General features: G+C 38.5%; 1 protein-coding gene across 1 annotated transcript in view; it reads left to right on the top strand.

Annotated features, from left to right (window-relative positions):
- The window catches only part of CCDC192 (coiled-coil domain containing 192), a 176,049-nt gene that overhangs the window by 29,878 nt on the left and 126,176 nt on the right, over nucleotides 1–19,995 (top strand). Inside the window, exons 3-4 of the mRNA XM_057719857.1 lie at nucleotides 6,383–6,514; nucleotides 7,581–7,637. Of these exons, the coding sequence (XP_057575840.1) occupies nucleotides 6,383–6,514; nucleotides 7,581–7,637 (189 nt within the window). The remainder of the gene's footprint in view (nucleotides 1–6,382; nucleotides 6,515–7,580; nucleotides 7,638–19,995) is intronic.

Here is a 19,995-nt window from a genome sequence, read left to right as displayed (position 1 = left end):
CAAGGTACAAAATTAGGTTGCTGATTTGACATATTTCTCCTTCTTTAATGTACATGTTTTCAGCTATAGATTTCCCTCTGGCACAGTCCTCGCTGCATCCTCTAAGTTTTAGTATGCTGTGTTTGTGTTTTTCTTTTCATTTTGCCTCCGGATATTTAATTTCCCTTGTGATTTCTTCTTTGACTCATTGATTCTTTTTTTTTAAGCTCCTTATTGGAGTATAATTGCTTTACACTGTTGTGCCAGTTTTTGCTGTACACCAAAGTGAATCAGCTGTATTTATACATATATCCCCATATCTCCCTCCCGCCCACAACTCCCTCCCACCCTCCCTATCCCAGCCCTCTAAGTCATCACCCATCATCGAGTTGATCTCCCTGTGTTATGCAGCGGCTTCCACTAGCTATCTGTTTTACATTTGGTAGTGTATATATGTCAATGCTACTCTCTCACTTCATCCCAGCTTCCCCTTTGCCCCCCCATTCTGGGTCCTCAAGTCCGTTCTTTACATCTGCATCTTTATTTTTGCCCTGTCACTGGGTTTATTAGTACCATTTTTTTAGATTCCATATATGTGAGTTAGCATACGGTATTTGTTTTTCTCTTTCTGGCTTACTTCACTCTGTATGATAGTCTCTAGGTCCAACCACCTCACTACAAATAACTCAATTCATTCCTTTTTATAGCTGAATAATATTCCATTGTATGTATGTGCCACATCTTCTGTATCCATTCATCAGTTGATGGGCATTTTGGTTGTTTCCATATTGTAAATAGTGCTGCAGTGAACATTGTGGTACATGTTTCTTTTTGGATTATGGTTTTTCTCAACCCATTGATTCTTTAAGAATGTGTTGGTTTTTTCCATTTATTTTCAAATTTCTGTTTTCCTTTTGTCATTGATTTCATTCCATTGTGAGTGGAGAAGGTATTTTGTATAATTTCAGTCCTTTTAAACTTATTGAGAATTATTTTGTGGCCTAATATATGGTCTATCCTGGAGAATGTGCCCTGAGCACTTGAGAAGAGTGTATACTCTACTGTTGCTGGGTGGATTACCCTATATATGTCTGTTAGGTCTAGTTGCTTTGTAGTGTTGTTCAAGTCTATTTTCCTTATTGATCTTTCATCTACATATTATATCCATTATTAAAAGTAGGGTATAGAAGTTGCTAACTACTCTATGATTATTTATTACTATCTTTTTCTCTCTTAAATTCTGTTAATAGTTGTCTCATATATGGGAATCTGTTATTGAATGCATGTATATTTATAATTTGGATGAATTAACCCTTTTATCAGTATATACTAGACTTCCTTGTATTTTGTAAAAATTTAACTTGCCATCTATTTAAGTTATATGATATTAGTATAGCTCCACCCCCCCCCCCCCCCCCAGCTCTCTTTTGGCTACTATTTGCATGGAATATCTTTTTTTATCCTTTCACTATTTGTTTCTTTGAGTTGGAAGTTAGTCTTTTACAAGCAGCATATAGTTGGATCATGTTTTTCATTCATTTTGCTAGTCACTGTCTTTTAATTGGTGGGTCTAATCTATTTACTTTTAATGTACCACTGCTAATAACAGAGTTCTGCCACTTTGCTACTTGTTTTCCATATACCTTATATCTTTTTGCTATTCAGTTCCTCCAAGCTGCCTTATTTTGTGTTTGATTTTTCCTACTGTACCATTTTAATTCCCTTTTAGTTTTCTGTATTGTCTTTAGTTATTTGCTCCTATAATATGTATGTTAGTATACTTGGTAGCTGTCCACAGCATCCATAAATCCCTTAGGCTTTGTTCATTTCTCTGTATTCTTCTTTCTTTCTATTCCTCAGATCAGGTAATTTCAGTTGTCCTATCTTCAGTTTTACCAATTCTGTCATCTTCCTACTTATATCTGCTATTGAATGCTTTTTAGTGATTTTTTTCATTTTAACTCTTTTGCTTTCCAACTCCAGAATTTCTACTTTTTTGTTTGTTTTTATAATTTTTACCCCTTTATTCATATCCCTTACCTGTGCACATGTCATTCTTCTGATTTTCTTTACTTCTTTGCCCACAGTTTCTTTCAGCTCTTTGAGCATATTTAAGATACTTAATTTAAAGTATTCATCCACTAAGTCCAAAAGTCCAATGTCTAGGCTTCCTTGTGGATGGGTTTTATCAATTTCTTTTTTTTCCAATAAATAAGCCATACTTTGTGAGCTTTGTAGTTTTTCATTGAGAACTAGACATTTTGCATATTATAATACAGTAACTCTGGAAATTAGGTTCTCTCTCACTCCCCAAGAATTGCTGTTGTTGCTTATTGAACCATACAATTGTATATTTGTTTACTTTTCCAAACTGATTTTGCAGAGACCATATTTTTTGTCATATGTGGTTACTAAAGTCTCCTGTTCCATTACCTCTGCAGTTAGCCAGTGACCTGACAGAGATTTCCTTGAATGCCAGCATATTTCTTCATCAAGCATTTCCCTGGATGCTGCAAGTGTTCTACTAGATTCCAGAGCTTGAAAATGGTTTGTTCTGACAGTTCTTGTCAGCTCAAAAATTACTTAAGTGGGAAGACCATTTCCTGGAGCTTCCTACACTGCCATCTTTTTGAAGTCCAAGTTACTTTGTTTTAACTATCATCTTGAATACAATTATAAAATATATAAGTACTCTTTCTTGACTGCATCAATAAACTGTGCAATGGATACAGTTTATCTTTCTTTGACTTTTAAGTATATTGCATTATTTTTATGATGATCTTTTACTGAACATTGAGGTATATATTAAAATTTGAAACTTTTAGTGGATTTACACAGCCTCAAATGTATAATATGAAAGTTGTCACTTTCTTTTACATAATTATTATGACAAATGTTGCTCATGCTTTTAAAATCATCTCTTTCCTCCAAATTTGTTAGAATCGAGGGCAACAGGGAAGGAGCCTGCTCTTCAAAAATCAAAGGAAGAATATTAGCCTCCCAGCATCATGTGAACCATATGTTCCAGCAAAGATAGCTAATTAGGATACATAAAAATTGATTATTTAAAGAATAAATGCATTTCTACTCTCTTTCTGTAAGCAGACACCTAATACTGAGTTAGACTGAACTTTTCTTTTTATGCTTTTTCTAAAGAGTAACTCTGTAAAATCAAGCAATTCTTTTGAAAAAAGAAAAAGAGAAAAGGAAAAAAAGCAATAAAAAGGATGCAATGCCTGATGGCCCCAGAGTTTTTAAATTCAATTGTGATATCTTGCAGCTGCTAACTTGGATTTCCTCTAAATTACTTTGATGCCTTGTTTTCTATCCCATAATCTGAATTTGAATTTAAGCAGCATTCCTAAGGGCTTCCTGAACTGAAAATTAAATTTTGAAAAGTTCTAAAACCCCCATCAAAACAATGGAGTAAATTCAAAATGGCAGCTAATATCTTGCAACTCAAGAGTACATTTTTTTATGCAGTATATAAAAAAATACCTAGATGTATAATTTTTATCTTATTTCATTTTATTTTCTCTCATTTTTTTCTCTTCTTTCCTTTTGGATTATCAGGCTTATTTGTTAGGTCATTTTCAAAAGGGCTGGGGGGATAGCAATTGTCCTATGCTGATAAGCAGTTTTATCATTAAATAATGGAACCCAACATTAGTTCTTGCTCCAACATATCCACATGAGGAAGAGATAAGATCCCTTTATCCTGCTTTTGTGAGATTATGATACATAGAATTAAAACTCATAGTTTAAAATTTTAATAAATGGAATATTCTTAGCAAATATTGCTCCTGAGCAATTTGATTGAGTCTTTTTATAAGTTTTGACAGAATTCTCCATCCATCCTTCTGGGGGATTTATGACCTAGTAGGAATACATATGACTGGATAACTACCCTGTAAAAATATAGCAAAGTACCATAGTAAAATGTTATTACGGGTACCTAGGTCATTGCATCAGAGGGTTGTGGGGTCAAGCCTAAAACTTAGATCTGCTGATTCTCTGTCAAGGTTTCTTCAAACTAAGCTGAATCAGAGCTAAACACATGTGAGTCATAGGGATATTCATCAGAAACCCATTACAAGGGGAAAGGAAAGAGATGGGGTTGGTATTTAAATAAAAAGGAAGCAAGACAGCAGCACAGAATTCTCACGTGTTAGGAAAAAGGAAAATAAATTTCCTTCAGGTAAATGAGTAAATACACTGGGAAAGAATGATGAAAGCCACATGACCATGGGGGAGGTGCGGATCATAGATCTCATCTTTGCAGGCAGCGTCAGAGTAAGGGTTTGGATATAATATAGAATCCAGAGTAGGAAGCAGACCGATGTAGATCCAAATCTAACCTGTTCTGATTAGCTGTGGGCAAGCGGATCCAATCCTAAAAGCACCTAACCCTCAATCTTTAAAATAGTAACAACAAAAAATATAAACAAAATGTGTGGTATGCTGTAGCTACTAAATAAATGTTAGTTACTGCTGTTTCTCCATAGACTTTACTCACTTCTGGTCAAGATTATGGAATTTTGGAATCAGACAGTGTATCAGTAGAATGCTTATGGTAGCAAGTAAGAGAAAACTCAACTCCTAAATAATATAGAAACTTACAAGCTCACTAAGTGTAAGTCCCAAGGTAGGAGATACTTCGAAGAGAGCTGATAAAACATTTCGATAATGTCAACAAGACCCAGGTTTTTTCTGTTGTCCACACTTCCATTCAGAGTGTAGCTTCATTATATAACTAATTTCCCAGATGTTTGTAGTATAGCTACAGTAGCATTCACATCTGGTATAAATATGAGAAAGTGCTTCTTCAAATCTCCAAAGTTCCTCCTGCGCAGTGTGAGTGGTCCAAATTAGGTCACATTTCCTCATACATTAACTGTTGCCAGAGAAAAGCCAGGCTTACTGAAGTCTACAGGAGGTAAAAGAAACAATAATAATAGCTACTGAGTACTTGATATGTTCCAGGCATTGTTCTAAGTGTTTCTCTTGTATAAAGTCATATAAACCTCAAAACAAATGCATGAGGTAAGTAATATTCTTTTTGTCCCCATTCCCACTTACAGATAGGAAAATCAAATTCGGAGAGCCTGAGCAACTTGTCCAAATCACAAAGATAGCAAATAGCAAACTGAGACTTTTATCCAAAGGCTCTGACTCCAGAGTCTGTGTCTTTAGCCATTACACTAAACCGTGTGATAAAACGGAAGGGCGCTCAGAGAAACCATACTACATTTCCAAACCATCATGTGCTCGAGAGTTAGATGTGTTAGTGCCCGTGTGGGGCACTGCAGGCCTCCCAGGTCATGGAGAGCTGAAAGGCAAAGTCAACAGCTCATGGCGTATGTGTTCCCTCCGGCCCTCCTGCTGCACTTTCATCATCCCCTGCACATAACACAATAGCTGCATAGAGTGCCAACTAGACAAATATTTGTTGAGTGAATGATTATGTAGATGGATGGATGGATGGATACCAGTATATGTGATGTGCCCAACTTATTTCCATGGCAGATCAACCTTTTAATGCTTCTCCATTTGGTAAATTGTCTTTAAATATTTGTTGCCTTTTTCAAGATGAGACAGTATGCTTTGCAATAATACTTGGAGTAATACGAAAGAGATACTTAGCGGTAAGTCATGCCTAAGAGCATGAGAGTTGGAATGAATACAAGATTGTGTGTCCCTTTCCAGGGACTCGTTCAGAATTATTGCTGAGCTGTAGAGAAAAAGCACAATAAGCTTCCTGAATGAAAGAAGAAGTTAGTCCAGGGGCTCTCCAAGGGAGCTAAGGGACTAGGGACTATCAAACTACCCCTCTCCTCAAGAGGAAGCTACAAACAGTAAAACAGTCACCTCTAGACTTTTTTTGGGTTACAGTTTTGCATAGATCTGCCCATAATCAGACTTTAACTAGAAATTCCTACGTTTTCCTTCGGCTCCTTCTACCCTGCTACTTAATGGTAAAGATCCAAGGGAGTCCGAACGCCTACTCTTTCTAGAGAGCTGTAGTACCCCCAGAGTTAAGTTTCAAGAACCCTATGTAAACCACAACACAGATTTCAGATTCAGCTGTACAAAAAAAGTGAAATGTTGAAACATAATAAATATGACTGTTGAGATTGTTGTACCGGAAATCTGTCTGCCTGCTATAACTATATGGTCTCATCTCTTGCCCAGAAAGATCTCTATTATTAAAAATAAAATAAAATAAACACTATTTCCTTATCTCTCTATACTAATCACTTGTCATCTATGAGGAATGTTTCAAAAGCCATTTTCATATGAATAGATATTGGTGGAAGGCAATTCATTTATAAATTGGACTTTTAAAAGGAACTTTTAAAAAAAATCATTGTACTTCCATACTCTTAGAAGCAAATGTCTTCAGCTTGCAGCCTCTGAAGGAACAAAATTAAAGCTGCTTGAACAAGTTTCCTGGCTGGAGAAAAAACTAGAGGCTCTGGACCATAAAGAAGACAGTGGAGAACCATATGAAAAAATGGTCCTTGCGAAAGACCAGGTATGTTGTAGAAGAGAAATAATCTTTATTTTAAAAGTTACCTTTGCTGTATAACAAAGGGAGTTCAACTCGAGGATGGATGATGCCTTAGAGGACTGGAATAGGGAGGGTTGGGGGGAGTCGAGGGAGGGAGGGAATACGGGGATATGTGTATAAATACAGATGATTGAACTTGGTGTACCTCAAAAATAAATAAATAAATAAATAAAATGAAACAAACAAACAAACAAAAAGTTACCTAAACTTATATGAACAATTCTGTAGTTATTTCTGGCTGAGTTGGAAGCTCATATTTAAGTTCAGGATCGCAAATAACAGTATTTGTATTTCCTCAATGTAACCGTATTCCCTGATGAATATTCACATACAAAAATTAATGTTCTTGGTGATATTTTTAAAGTTTGATATGTATTCTTTTGAACCATATTAGCTGAATATTCTATTTATTTTGTAAGTGATATTGACTATATAAATGTTTCTTAGTTTTCAAGGCTGAACTTAAGGAATAGCTTCTTTCTATGTAGTGAAACAAGTAGATCAGAAAAATTTTCACAAACTTTTAATAAATTATAAGAAATTACAAAGCTCTGAAACTCTAGATATTTATATATGTGTCATTACATAAATTTATCTCTTGTTTTTCATATTGGTTTGTGTCTGCCTTTGGGATATATAGATATCTGTATCTCTATATAGCTATATAGATCTTCACCAAAAACATCCATATATTCCAAAGGCAGTACAAACCCATTGGCTCCCACGTATATGTATATATGATATAAAGTGGGTTAACATCACCTGCAGTACATCAAGCAAACATTATTTTTCCCAATCATCTGATAATTATTAACATATTCATGTATTTTGTTGTTAGATTCTTCCACAGAGTGGAAGAGAGAGAGGAATGGGAGTGATGATTTCTTTAATGATGATTTTCAAAACATTTAGCTGAGATAATGCTGCCATTCATAAGATATGAGAACTGGTACATATTTATATCTGGAGCACTTTGAATATGTAAAAGGAAGAATTATGTACTTTATTTCTAAACTTTGCTCCTTTTCAGTGCATTGAGAAATTACAAGCTGAAGTGAAAGCTTCACAGGAGCAACTTGTAACCCATGTAAGTCTCTTTCTCCTTTTTTCATCCCTTAATTTATATCATTGTTATTTTGGAAATGAACAGAAATTTTTCAGAAGTTACAATGGTGCTCTCTCTGCTGCAAACCAAATCACAGGGCTAAGAATCCGTATTTTTACTGCCTCTACAGAGTTGCTTTCCACAAATATGATTCTGATTTACACTGACGATAAAAATTACAAAACCGAGTTCTTATATATAACCAAATGATCTAATCAGGTACCATCAGGATAAGAGAACTGGAAACTAAGGGTAGAAAGACAAGCAAGCCAGGCTAGTTTAGTGAGTGAATGCAAATGAAAATTATAGATACCTCATTCATAGTCCTGGAACAGTGCTTCTTAAACTTTAGTATATCAAGAAACATCTGGAAAACTTTTAAGAACAAATTGCGTGGAGTTTCCTGTATGCCTAGGATGGGATCTGAGAACACGCACTTCCAAGGGATGCTAGATTTAGATGCTGCTGCTGCTGCTGCCCATCTTTAGACCATATTTTGAGCAGCATTGTTTTATATATATTTATTTTGCTCCAGCCTTGTGATTTTTAGGCAAGTGATCATGTAAACAAATAAGATATAGAACTGTCCACTTTTTGCTACAAGTCCTCCCCTGAAAGAGAGACCCTCTGAAGTTCCAGGGGAAATTTCATTTACACTTTAGCATGTCTTCACTCAGAGAACAACTAATGAGCATCTCTTGCTACAACAGCCTTGCGTATCCACGTGCGTAAATCAGTGGTCGCCGCCCTGCCACTGTCCCTTCCCAGGAGTCTGAACAACACTGAGGCCTTAAGTGTTTCCTCAAAGAGTTGCTCGCCATCCTTTTAGTTATTCTCCTCCACCCACATCTTGGATGCTATGGGATGACTTCTTGATTAAGAGCTCTGGCCAATCATGTTCAATGGCCAATCTGAACAGCAACAAACTCAGACCAATCTGAGGCCCGAGAAGCTGCAGCCCCAAAGTCCTACAGAAAAAAACTGCAAAATAATAACTTCTGGTCACCATTCCTTTGGGGTTTGCAATGAGCTGATCTGGATAAAATCATGGTAATTGCCCTGTCTTTGTGCTGGGGTGGAGAAAAGCTAACCTGCTGTGGCAGTTAGCAGAGTTTTAAACTCTAAATTTAGAATCTTTTTTGGCTTTGTGTGCTCAATTGACCAATACTGAACATGACTAAGGCCGGCATTTGTGACACTGTGACAGACTCAGACACAGGTATATCTCATTAGCCCAGCATTCTTTCCCAGATGCCTCTCCCCTGGCCTGCCCTTCAGGGTTCCAGATAATGACTATTGTCAGAGGATGTCACCTCATGCCAGATGGATACCTACAGCCATTCGCTCAGAGAGTTTTTAGCTCAGAAGTTTTTGAGGAGAGATACCCGCTAAGGTTCAGTTATTAGCTTCCAGCATCTCTTCATGAAAAACTGATGAAAAAACATGGTCATGAGTGCCTTAGGGAAATTCCTGTGGTGTCTTCTTCCACCGCCTAGCATCTGTGGATTCTATTCCTGTACCATGCTGTTCCTGCCCTGGGCATGTCTGATCTGGGAGTGTTCCCTCGTCTTAGGGTCTTGATACCAACCATTGAGATTTCTTCTGTGTAACTGTTCAATGTTTAGGTTATAATAAAGCAGTATAATCATCAAAGTTTTGCTTCAATTCATCAAGAATATTTAAACGAAAATAACACTAATAATAGTGTTTACTGAGAGTGGACTATGTGTCTCCTATGTGGTAGGTGCTTCATATGTTATCTATTTTAAGTCTCAACACGACTCAAAAGGGTGAGCATTATTTTTCAGATAAGAAAACTGAGTCTTAGAAATTAGATCATTTGTCTCACATGTCGATTCTGAAAGCCATGCATCTGCTGTCACAACTTGCTGCCTCTCCAAATTATATTCCCTACATGCCACTGGAGGTGTCAAACGGTGTTGATAAAGGTTCTATCTCCAATCTCCTTTCTCCCTCTATCTACTCTGAGTGATTAATCAGTTCATAATTCTTCAACTCTTCCTTCCATGCAAATAAGGAACCTCCTCCACCCCTACCTAGTTCTTTCCATCTTAATCATTTGCTGATTACATCTCCTTAGTGCTATAATGAACATTTCTTAAAACATTGTTCCTGGAAAAAAACATTCTAAATGATGTTAATAGATATTCTGGAAAAAAAAAATGAGAGAGGCATTGGAAATAAAGTTAAATTAAATGTGTTTACTTACTGTAGGACTTGTGAGTGTATAATAAATCTCGAAAAAAGGGCCAGAATATGTCATTTTCCAGTGGTGTTTGTCCTTGAAAGATATTTTAAGCACACAACTTTGGAGACTGCTGGCATACTACATCGAATTAAAGCGCTAGGCTTGCTAAATATGACCCGAATATCTTGTTGATACCCTAGGTTCAGCACATACAAAGTCAAATTTATCATCGTCTACTCTTCGATGTGTTCCTCTGCTTGTGTTCCCTGAGCATGGCAAACAACATCACACTGTTGTTACATATCCCAGATCCAAACTACAAAACAGTATTAAAATCCCACCTGCTTCTGCTTCCACCTCACATTTAGTTGTCAGCCTCTGATAATGCTTCTACAAGTTATCTCACTTCCGTGTCTTTGATTCCGTTGTCCTGCCAACCCCCAGCTCTTTTTGACCATCATACATCTCAAATTCAAATTCAGAGCCCCACTACCCTTGCCCACCCTGCCCAAATCACAGTGCAGCGCACTTGCTGTCACATCATCAAGCCCTGTTTGCAGAGGAGAGAAAGGATAAAAGCCACACATAAGGTTTGCAGTAGGGGCAGAAAACCAAAAAGAACCAAAGGTTAACACTCACAGGGAGAATGAAATGTACTAGAGAATCAGAGAAGGGAAGGGGGATAAGGGACCAAGGCGGTGGGAGTGGAGCCCCGAGGATGTGGTGAGGAGAGAGGAGCTCAGAAGGCTTCTGGGAGTGCTGTGGATGCTTGAGCTTATGAAATAACCGCCGGTATTAATAAGAGTTGTCGGGCAGTTTGTACTTAAACCCCCTTATGTGTGTGAGAGTCGTGTATACAGTTTGGAATTCCTGTCTGGGCTGTGCCTCCAGAGTGTAACCCTGCTGCAGGATGTGAACACTGCAGGGCTCTCCTGGCTTCCCTGCTGCCGCCCTGGTAAGGGAACCACAGGACTGTCCCTACCGTTCATCTCCCTGTTCTCACTCACTCCATCCTCTGCCTTGCGCCCAGCAGGCTAGTAAAATGAAACTGCTGTCTTTCTCTACATAGCCAGTGTCTGTTAGTGCTCTGTGACTCTGCTCTCTGTGTTCTCAGGGTCTACGCTATCCTTCCCTCTCCTCTTTATCAGAATAAATGTTACTCTTCTTATAAGACTTGTATCAGGGACCAACTTCTCCCTTAGCCCCCAGATTACCTTCTCTGGGATCCTATAGCCTCCTGTACGTACATCTATTTTAGCTCAAAGTACTACATTTTATTGACTCAACCTGTTTACACCTCTGTCCTCCACTGGACATGAAGGTTATTGAGGGCAGCACCAAGAATGTGTGTCTGTATCCATTGCACCAGTACAGGGCAGGCTCACTGCAACCACTCAGTACATTTTGCTGAATTGAATTGAATTTTACTCTGATCATTTCATTTCCCCTATTCCAATGCCTAGAGGAAGACAACAGTTGCCCATTTCTCCAGAATAAAGTTCAACCTCCTGACCATGGCATTTTTCACACTCAAAATGAGGACCTGACCCCTTCTCCTGTCTCCTCTCCATCACACATCTGCGACCCCTGAGGATACCCATGCATTCCTGCTCTGGGACGTTTGCTCATGCTTTTCTGGTAACTGGAATATCTGTTCCCACCATTGTGTTTGCCAGATTTTTCCCATTCTTTATCAAGATTGTTCCTTCCAGGAAGTTTTGTCTGACCGTCAAACTGGAAGTGATCTCTCCTTCCTTGGTACTTTCACAGCACTTCTCAGCACCTGTCTTCTGTCACTTGTCACACTGTGATGCAAAACAGAATTATTTGATGTGGCCCAGCTCTTCCCCAAGACTGTGAGCACCTGGAGGATAGAGAGCGAGTTTGTTTTTCTTTATGCCTCTCACAATGTCTGGCTCAATGCCTTGTACAGATTTCATTGAAATAAATTGTTAAAATGGCTGAATTAAAAATAAGGGTATTTTGGAATTTATAAGAGCCCACTTTAAATCTCTGGGAAAGTTATTTTATGATATTTTATTCCTGAGAAATGCCAGTTACATAAAGCATTACTTTAATCTGAATTTGATACTTTCAAGGTATAACATGGAAGGGACAAAAGGTAATAATTCCTTAGAGTGGAACAAGAAGGAAAAAATAGCAGAGAAAGAAAATAGGGTTGTGGAAAACCTCAACTTCAGATGAAATAAGAAGAACATCTAGGGACTTCCTTGGTGGCGCAGTGGTTAAGAATCCACCTGCCAATGCAGGGGACACGGGTTCAATTGCTGGTTCAGGAAGGTCCCACATGCTATGAAGCAACTAAGCCTGTGCCCCACAACCACTGAGCCTGCACTCTAGTCTGTGAGCCACAACTATTGAGCCCATGTGCCACAACTACTGAAGCCCGCATGCCTAGAGCCCATGCTCCAAAACAAGAGAAGCCACTGCCCTGAGAAGCCTATGCACCACAATGAAGAGTAGCCCCCGCTTGCCACAACTAGAGAAAGCCCCATACCCAGCAACCAAGACCCAACACAGCCAAAAATAAAATAAATAAATAAATTTATTTTAAAAAGAAGAAGATCTACAGGAAATTATGGTCTTAATATGAAAATGAACAAGCCAAGTTCTTGGCTTCTTTTTATTCTGAGTTCACTCTTCTAGAACCCAATAGTTCAGTTTTATTATTGTATAATTAAGTTGATAGCTATGAAATGTAGAGAAGATACAAGCCTCAACATTTCAGAGAGAGTTGTCACTGCTAATATTTTGAAGATTAAAATCTTATCCTGTGAGCGTTACTTTACCTAGTCACAGCTTATACTTTTAAAAGATTACAAAGAGCTGCCCCTCCCAATGCACTCACAGACACCCACTCCAGCCACTCACAGGGCTAAGCTGCTCTGGGTGTTTTTATCACTCCCTCCCACATGATTTTATATGCTTAGAGACCTATATGGGTGAAACAAATATTTCAAGTGAGTGTTTATAATAACTTAAAGATTGCTGTTCATGTTAGGGCAATTTGAATCAAGACTGGGTATCTGTAAAACAATCCTTTTAAAATGAATGCCTTCCAAATTGTTGAATTCATTGCTTGCCTACTTTCAGTATTTGGCAAATATAAGTACTCAGCCCTGTGCGTTCACTCTGTCATTGATGATGTGATTATCTGCAGTAGTCCTGAGGTTTGCCTCCCCCTATCCCTCACCTCCCCATTGGCCAGCTCATCTCTTGGCCTAGCTACCTCCAAGTTTTGACCAGAGCCAACAGTTCTATAATGTTTGATGGGATTATTTCAAAAGAAAAATCTGGGCAACTGGGCTATAGATATTTGAGTGTTATATTGTTCTCTATACTGTCCTGTATGCTTGAAATAATTCATAATAAACTAAACACTTACATACATCTGGAAGAAGAAACCCTTCCAACAAATTATACAGGGTGCTTCAAGGTGTAGGTTAGATGAGTGTGTCTTTGAAATCAGAAGCTCCTAACCTAGTTTCTGAGGACATACTTATACCTGGAAGCAATGGTCCTGATGCTCAGTCAGGACCACAGGGCATAAAGGGACCACCATGAGTACCATGGTAGGGTTTTCCCAAAGAGTTGGTTCTTCCTTTCCTTCTCTAAAGAAGCTATCGACTACCATTTTACTTTCCAAAGTAAGGATCTACAAGAGCCACCAATTTAGATCAAGTGCAGACTCCTCTCCCCTAGAATTCCAGGCCCTCTGCTAATTGGTCTTCTCCCACTAGGATAGAGGACATGAGCTGCTTTTGTTGTTGCTGTTTCTTGGCTGCCTAAACATCTGTTAAGACATCTTTCTCAGCAGTACCCTGATATCTTTTCCAACTGCATCTCTCCCATCATGCATAGTCTTGGAGGGCCAATAACTCAAAGTACCCTATCAGGCACTAGGTGGGAATTGGGCATGTGCCCTAAGGAAATTGGACTCTGAATGTTAATTCAGGTGAAGCGAGAGAGGAAAAACACTTGGAACTGATATATCCTATAGTGACACCCAGGCATCATGGCTAAGGAGTTTGTGCTGCTGGACCAGAACTGCTCTAGCTCCTGTCTATTTCTGAATTTGACTCCTGTCCATTTTAGGAACCATAAAATAACCCTAATTAGCTTGAAGAAAATTTCCTTTTTCTTTATGTTCATCAGAATCAGATTTGGTTGTTTACAGCTGAGAAGCTGTAATTCTTACATTATCCAAGCAGTTCTCAAAGTGTTGCCCCTGGACCAGAAGTATTAGAGTCACCTGGGACTTGAAATGCAAATTTTGAGGCCTCATCTCATATCTTCTGAATCAGACTCTCTGGGAGTGGGATCCAGCCATATGTGTTTTTAAAGTCCTCCAGTGATTCTGATGGTGGCTTATGTCGGAAAAAACGGTACAGTCCAATCCAATCCCTATGACTTTCAGCCTAGGCCTTCTGCCCTCCCCAGCAGCAGCATTCCTGACCAGCATCTCCCTGCTGTCCTCACGCTCCTGCCTCTGGGATGCATCTCCAAGCCTGATGCTTAGTACAACGAGCTGGCATGGTGGCATGCAGCACACGCTTGTCCAACTGACGAGCCAGAGGAGAAGGATCTCCCTGCTCCTTCCTCTCTAAAGCCCACACCTCTATGTACTCTAGAAGCATCACTTCGTGTCTGCAGCTTGTCATCACTACCTCCAAGGTATTGTGACAGTAATTAATAATACCTTAGAGTCATACAACAATTTACAGTTTTCTAAATGCTCCCACCCACATTGTGTTATTTGTTTTTCACAACAGTCCTGTGAGGCAGGTAGTACTCCACCTTCATCAGATGAAAAAGTGAGTCAAAGAGAGTAAGAAACCTGCTCACAGCAAACAGTTTGTACAGAGCAAAGTAAAGATTTGAATGCAGATATTCTGACTCCAGGGCTCCTGTTTTCATAACTGTGATTTCACTTTTGAGAATTTTTTTGCTGAACATACATGCCCACACACATTCCGGCTGTATCAATAAATTAATTTTTTATGATCTTTTAACTTTATTATAATCTGCAGACCTAATGGCAGAGTGAATCAGCCTGAGAGACTTTGGTAGCAGGAACTGATCGAGCCCTTCCTGGAGTCAATGAGGAATGGGGAAATTCCTTCCCTGTGGGCCGAGCTTTTAGAGCCAGACATGTTCATCTAAATGGAAGATTCCTCAATGGTTATTTATGAACAGAACCCATTGGTAGTAAATGGCTGCATGTGGGATAAATCTCAGAAAATTTTTATTGCATTAGTTGATTATATTATAGTTAACCCTCTCTGCATCCCACCTTCCTCTGTTGGATTATCTGGACTCAGTGACTATTTGAAACTTCATCTTAACCCTTTATGTGGTTATTCCGTGGCTCATCTCCCACGTGCTTGATCTGGAGAGACTACAAATCATAGAAGAATAGCAGAGGCTTTCCAATCCCGTTGGTGGGTGATGCCACCAAACTCCTTGGTGAGCTTGGAAGGGGAGGGGTCTGAGCTCTCACTTCACACCAGCCAGTTGCTCATAACCTTTGAAGTCAGTACCCTCTGAACTGTGAGCCATTAAATGGCTCCTGCCCAGCAGCTGTGGTTAAATACCTACTAGCCCATGGATAAGGCAATATTCAACATAAAACTTCGGAGTGCCACCAGGAGCTTATTTAACTAAACTTACCTCTTTCTTTTTCTGTTTTTTTGTTTTTCCCTCAAAAAGCCCAGGCACAATAAGTTGCCGTGAGAATCACTAATCTTAGCTGTAGGATCCACTCGTGAAGGCAGAGTGAGGGGCAGGGACCTGAGGCCTGAGTTTGGTCCGTCACATCAAGCAAGCCTGGATCCTGGCTGATACAGGCTCATCTTCCCCTCTTGAACCAGATCTGAGTTCTGTTTGTTTATTTTCTATAGACCACGAATAAGTCTAAGCTGAACAAGCACCCAAGGACAATTCCTGCCACTCCAGATCCTTCGGAACCATTGCATGTGTCTGATCTTTGTTAGCCACCTAACTGGACACATGGTATAACCCTTCTACCTTTTCTGTAAATAACTATTAGCTAACTATGCATTTCTTCAAACATATATTTCATTTTTTTTACTTGATAAGCTAGGACTTTTCATACCAATATCCTCTTAAAAGAATATACAGAGTTTAGAGGCCCAAGCTTCTCAATATAGTTTTTGGTATAATCTCTACCTACTTGTCAAAAAATAGGGAATAATGTAGGATTGTTCCCAGCACTTTCCCCTTTGATCCTGAGCTGCATTAATCTTTATAAACTGCCAGCCATTCATGCTCATGCAGAACTCACCCTATACTATTACTACAAGCATCTAATAGAAGGCCACTGGTTCTGGTGTCTCATTCCTGCCAGGCAGAAGAGTAGTAACAGAGAAGGCACTGGGCTGGAAACTTAGCCCTGCTACCCCAGCTGCTCGACTGATAAAGGTTACTAAAGTTCTGCTCTTGCCATCTGTGGAAAGAAGCTAATAACATTACTTAGCTTCATAGGGTGCTGTGGAAGAGACATAAACTTGTGAAGTGAAGTAATACCTATGCAGGCAGTGTCTGACACACACCAAGATTCAAAAAAATTTATCAACAGCTATTTCAAAATGAACCGTTTCAGTAACAGTTCCACAATTTTTATGGGGTTGTGGTTAATAAACTGTTAGAATAAAGTACCTCATTTTAGCTGCCAGTTTGTTTATAGAGAGTGCTAGGAAGTTGATTAATCAAAGATTCAAAATTAATTTCTGAGGAAAACTTTGTATCCTGTCAGTACTTCCTCAGCTCATTTCTTCCCCTGGAGAATGTCTTCTGAAGTCTTTTGCAGAACTATCTCCTTGTAATTTAATTGTGTGTCTGTCTTTATCCCTGATTAGACTGTAGGTTTCTTGAGAGTAGAGCCTTGGTCTGATTCACAGTGTCTGCCAAGTAGTAAGTTCTCAATACGCATTTGTTGGATGAATGAATGAATCAGTCAATCAACGAATGAGTGGGTGAAGGAAGGTGAGCAGCCTTTCAATTCAAGAAGGATCATTTCAAGCTCTACAATTTCCAAAAGAAGATGTCAGTTCTAGCCCCAACCCAGCTGACCATTCCTACCAGAGCTCTGTACTTAACTGCAGGGGCTGAACAGGAGTGTCATCTTGGGTTCAGTACTTAAGTTTAAAAAACTTGGATGAAAGGAAGCATATCACAGAGGAGTACCTGAAATATGGCCTATTTTTTCATTCCAGGTAGATACCCTAAAACCCTTCCTGAATTAAGTGAGATCAGCAGAAAGCCACACTTCTAGACTGCATCAAGTTGTCCTAGGCTAATGATTTAGTTTGGGAAGATTTTATAAAAAAATTGTCCAGTGGAGCTAATTAATATGTTTGCTGCCAGATTATTATTGTGGACATTTATTATTCTACCAGAGAGTATGTCTTTCTGCAATTTCTATAGCAGGAATATTGTCACTTCCACCAAGCACTGGGCTTGCTTTTACTCCATGGATTCTGTGTTTCTATTAATGGTTATTTTGACTACCAGAAAGGCTAGAGCCAAGTCCTCTGTGCCTCACCTCTATCAAGTGATTATGCAGGATGTCAGGGCATGAACTGTGTGAACAAATCTTCACACCTGCTTCTCAACCCTTAGCTCCTTTTTACTGTATCTGTCAAGTTATTATTTTAGTGGCTTCTAATTCAATTTATTTACCTTTTCAACCTACCATAAATTATTTCTGAACTGCATCAATACCAAATTAAATCAACAAAGCATAAGAGAAATAATAAAATTGATTCCATAAAAGTGCCCTGGGTAGTTCTTCCAGAGTTGGTTCCATGGACTAGAGATATACCATGTCCTTGGATTAAAAGAATCAATATTGTCAAAATGACTATACTACCCAAAGCAATCTACAGATTCAAGGCAATTCCTATCAAATTACCAATGGCATTTTTCAGAGAAAATGAACAAAATAAGTTACAATTTGTATGGAAACACAAAATACTCTGAATAGCAAAAGTAATCTTGAGAAAGAAAAACAGAGCTGGAGGAATCAGGCTCCCTGACTTCAGACTACACTACAAAGCTACAATAATCAAAACCATTTGGTACTGGCACAAAAACAGAAATATAGATCAATGGAACACGATAGAAAGCCCAGAGATAAACCCATGCACCTATGATCACCTAATCTATGATAAAGGAACCAAGAATGTACAATGGAGAAAAGACAGTCTCTTCAATAAGTGGTGCTGAGAAAACAGGACAGCTACATGTAAGAAAATGAAACTAGAAAATTCTCTAACACCGTACACAAAAATAAACTCAAAATGGATTAAAGACCTAAATGTAAGGCTGGATACTATAAAACTCTTAGAGGAAAACATAGGCAGAACACTCTCTGACATAAATCACAGCAATATCCTTTTGGATCCACCTCCTAGAGTAATGAAAATGAAAAAAATTTTTAAATGGAACCTAATTAAACTTAAAAGCTTTTGCACAGCAAAGGAAACCATAAACAAAATGAAAAGAAAACCCACAGAATGGGAGAAAATATTTGCAAATGAAGCGATCAACAAGGGATTAAATATACAGACACCTCATGCAGCTCTATATCAAAAAAAAACAAAACAAAAAACAAAAAAAAACAAGCAACCTAATCAAAAAACAGGCAGAAGACTTAAATAGGCATTTCTCCAAAGAAGACATACAAATGGCTAAAAAGCACATGAAAAGATGCTCAACATCACTAATTGAGAAATGCAAATCAAAACTACAATGAGGTATCAACTAGTCAGAATGGCCATCATCAAAAAGTCTAGAAACAGTAAATGTTGGAGAGGGTGTGGAGAAAAGGGAACCCTCCAACACTGTTCATGGGACTGTTAATTGGTACAGCCATTATGCAGAACAGTATGGAGGTTCCTTAAAAAACTAAATATAGAACTACCATATGATCTAGCAATCCCTCTCTTGGGCATATATCTGGAGAAAACCATACATCAAAAAGATACATGCACCCCAATGTTCATTGCAGCACTATTTACAATAGCCAAGACATGGAAGCAATCTAAATGTCCATCAACAGAGAAGTAGATAAAGAAAATGTAGTACATATATACAGTGGAATACTACTCAGCCATAAAAAAAGAATGAAATAATGCCATTTGCAGCAACATGGATGGACCTAAAGATTGTCATACTGAGTGAAGTAAGTCAGACAGAGAAAGACAAATATATATTGCTTCTATGTAGAATCTACAAAAATTGCACAAATGAACTTATTTACAAAACAGAAATAGAGTCACAGATGTAGAAAACAAACTTATGGTTACCAAGGGGGAAAGGGGAAGGAGGGATAAATTGGGAGACTGGGGTTGACATATACATACTATTATATATAAAACAGATAACTAATAAGGACCTACTGTATAGCACAGGGAACTCTACTCAATACTTTGTAATGACTTATATGGGAAAAGAATCTGAAAAAAGTGGATATATGTATATGTATAACTGATTCACTTTGCTGTACACCTGAAGCTAATACAATATTGTAAATCAACTGTACTCCAATAAAAATTTTTTAAAAAGAAAACTGTAAGAGAAGTAATAAGACTGATTCCATAAAAGCACCCTGGGCAATTCTTCCAGAGTTAGTTTCATGGACTATAGATTCAGTTACCTCAGTCTCTTACTTAAAACTCTCAGGGGCTGCTGACTGACTACAAGAGAGTAAATGACTATCCTGGCAAGTAAAGAGCAGGTCCCTACAATTTTTCCTTTGCCACTTTCATCTCCTGACCTTCTCCTCCATCCCCTACTACCAGCTGACATCCAACAATGGTGCTGATTTGAGGATTTGAATTCACTGAGGATTCCTCTAGGTTTAGGCCTCCATCCCTTCACAAATTAGGCCCTTCCGCCTATTCCAACCCCTACCAGCCTTTCAATAAAGGGTGCACATGTCCCTCAGATGAGAAGCTTCTCCTGACTCCTCAGATAGGAACTCACCTTCCCTCTACTCTATATTCTATGGATGTTTCTTTTAGCCTTTATTTTATTCCATTAGTTGAGTCACCAAGTTCTGGGGCTTGGCTTTATTTATATATGATT

Source organism: Hippopotamus amphibius, chromosome 1 (assembly GCF_030028045.1).
Source record: "Hippopotamus amphibius kiboko isolate mHipAmp2 chromosome 1, mHipAmp2.hap2, whole genome shotgun sequence".
Lineage (NCBI taxonomy): Eukaryota > Metazoa > Chordata > Mammalia > Artiodactyla > Hippopotamidae > Hippopotamus > Hippopotamus amphibius.
Note: the sequence above shows the minus strand (reverse complement) of the source record. Positions and strands in the feature narration are given on the sequence as shown.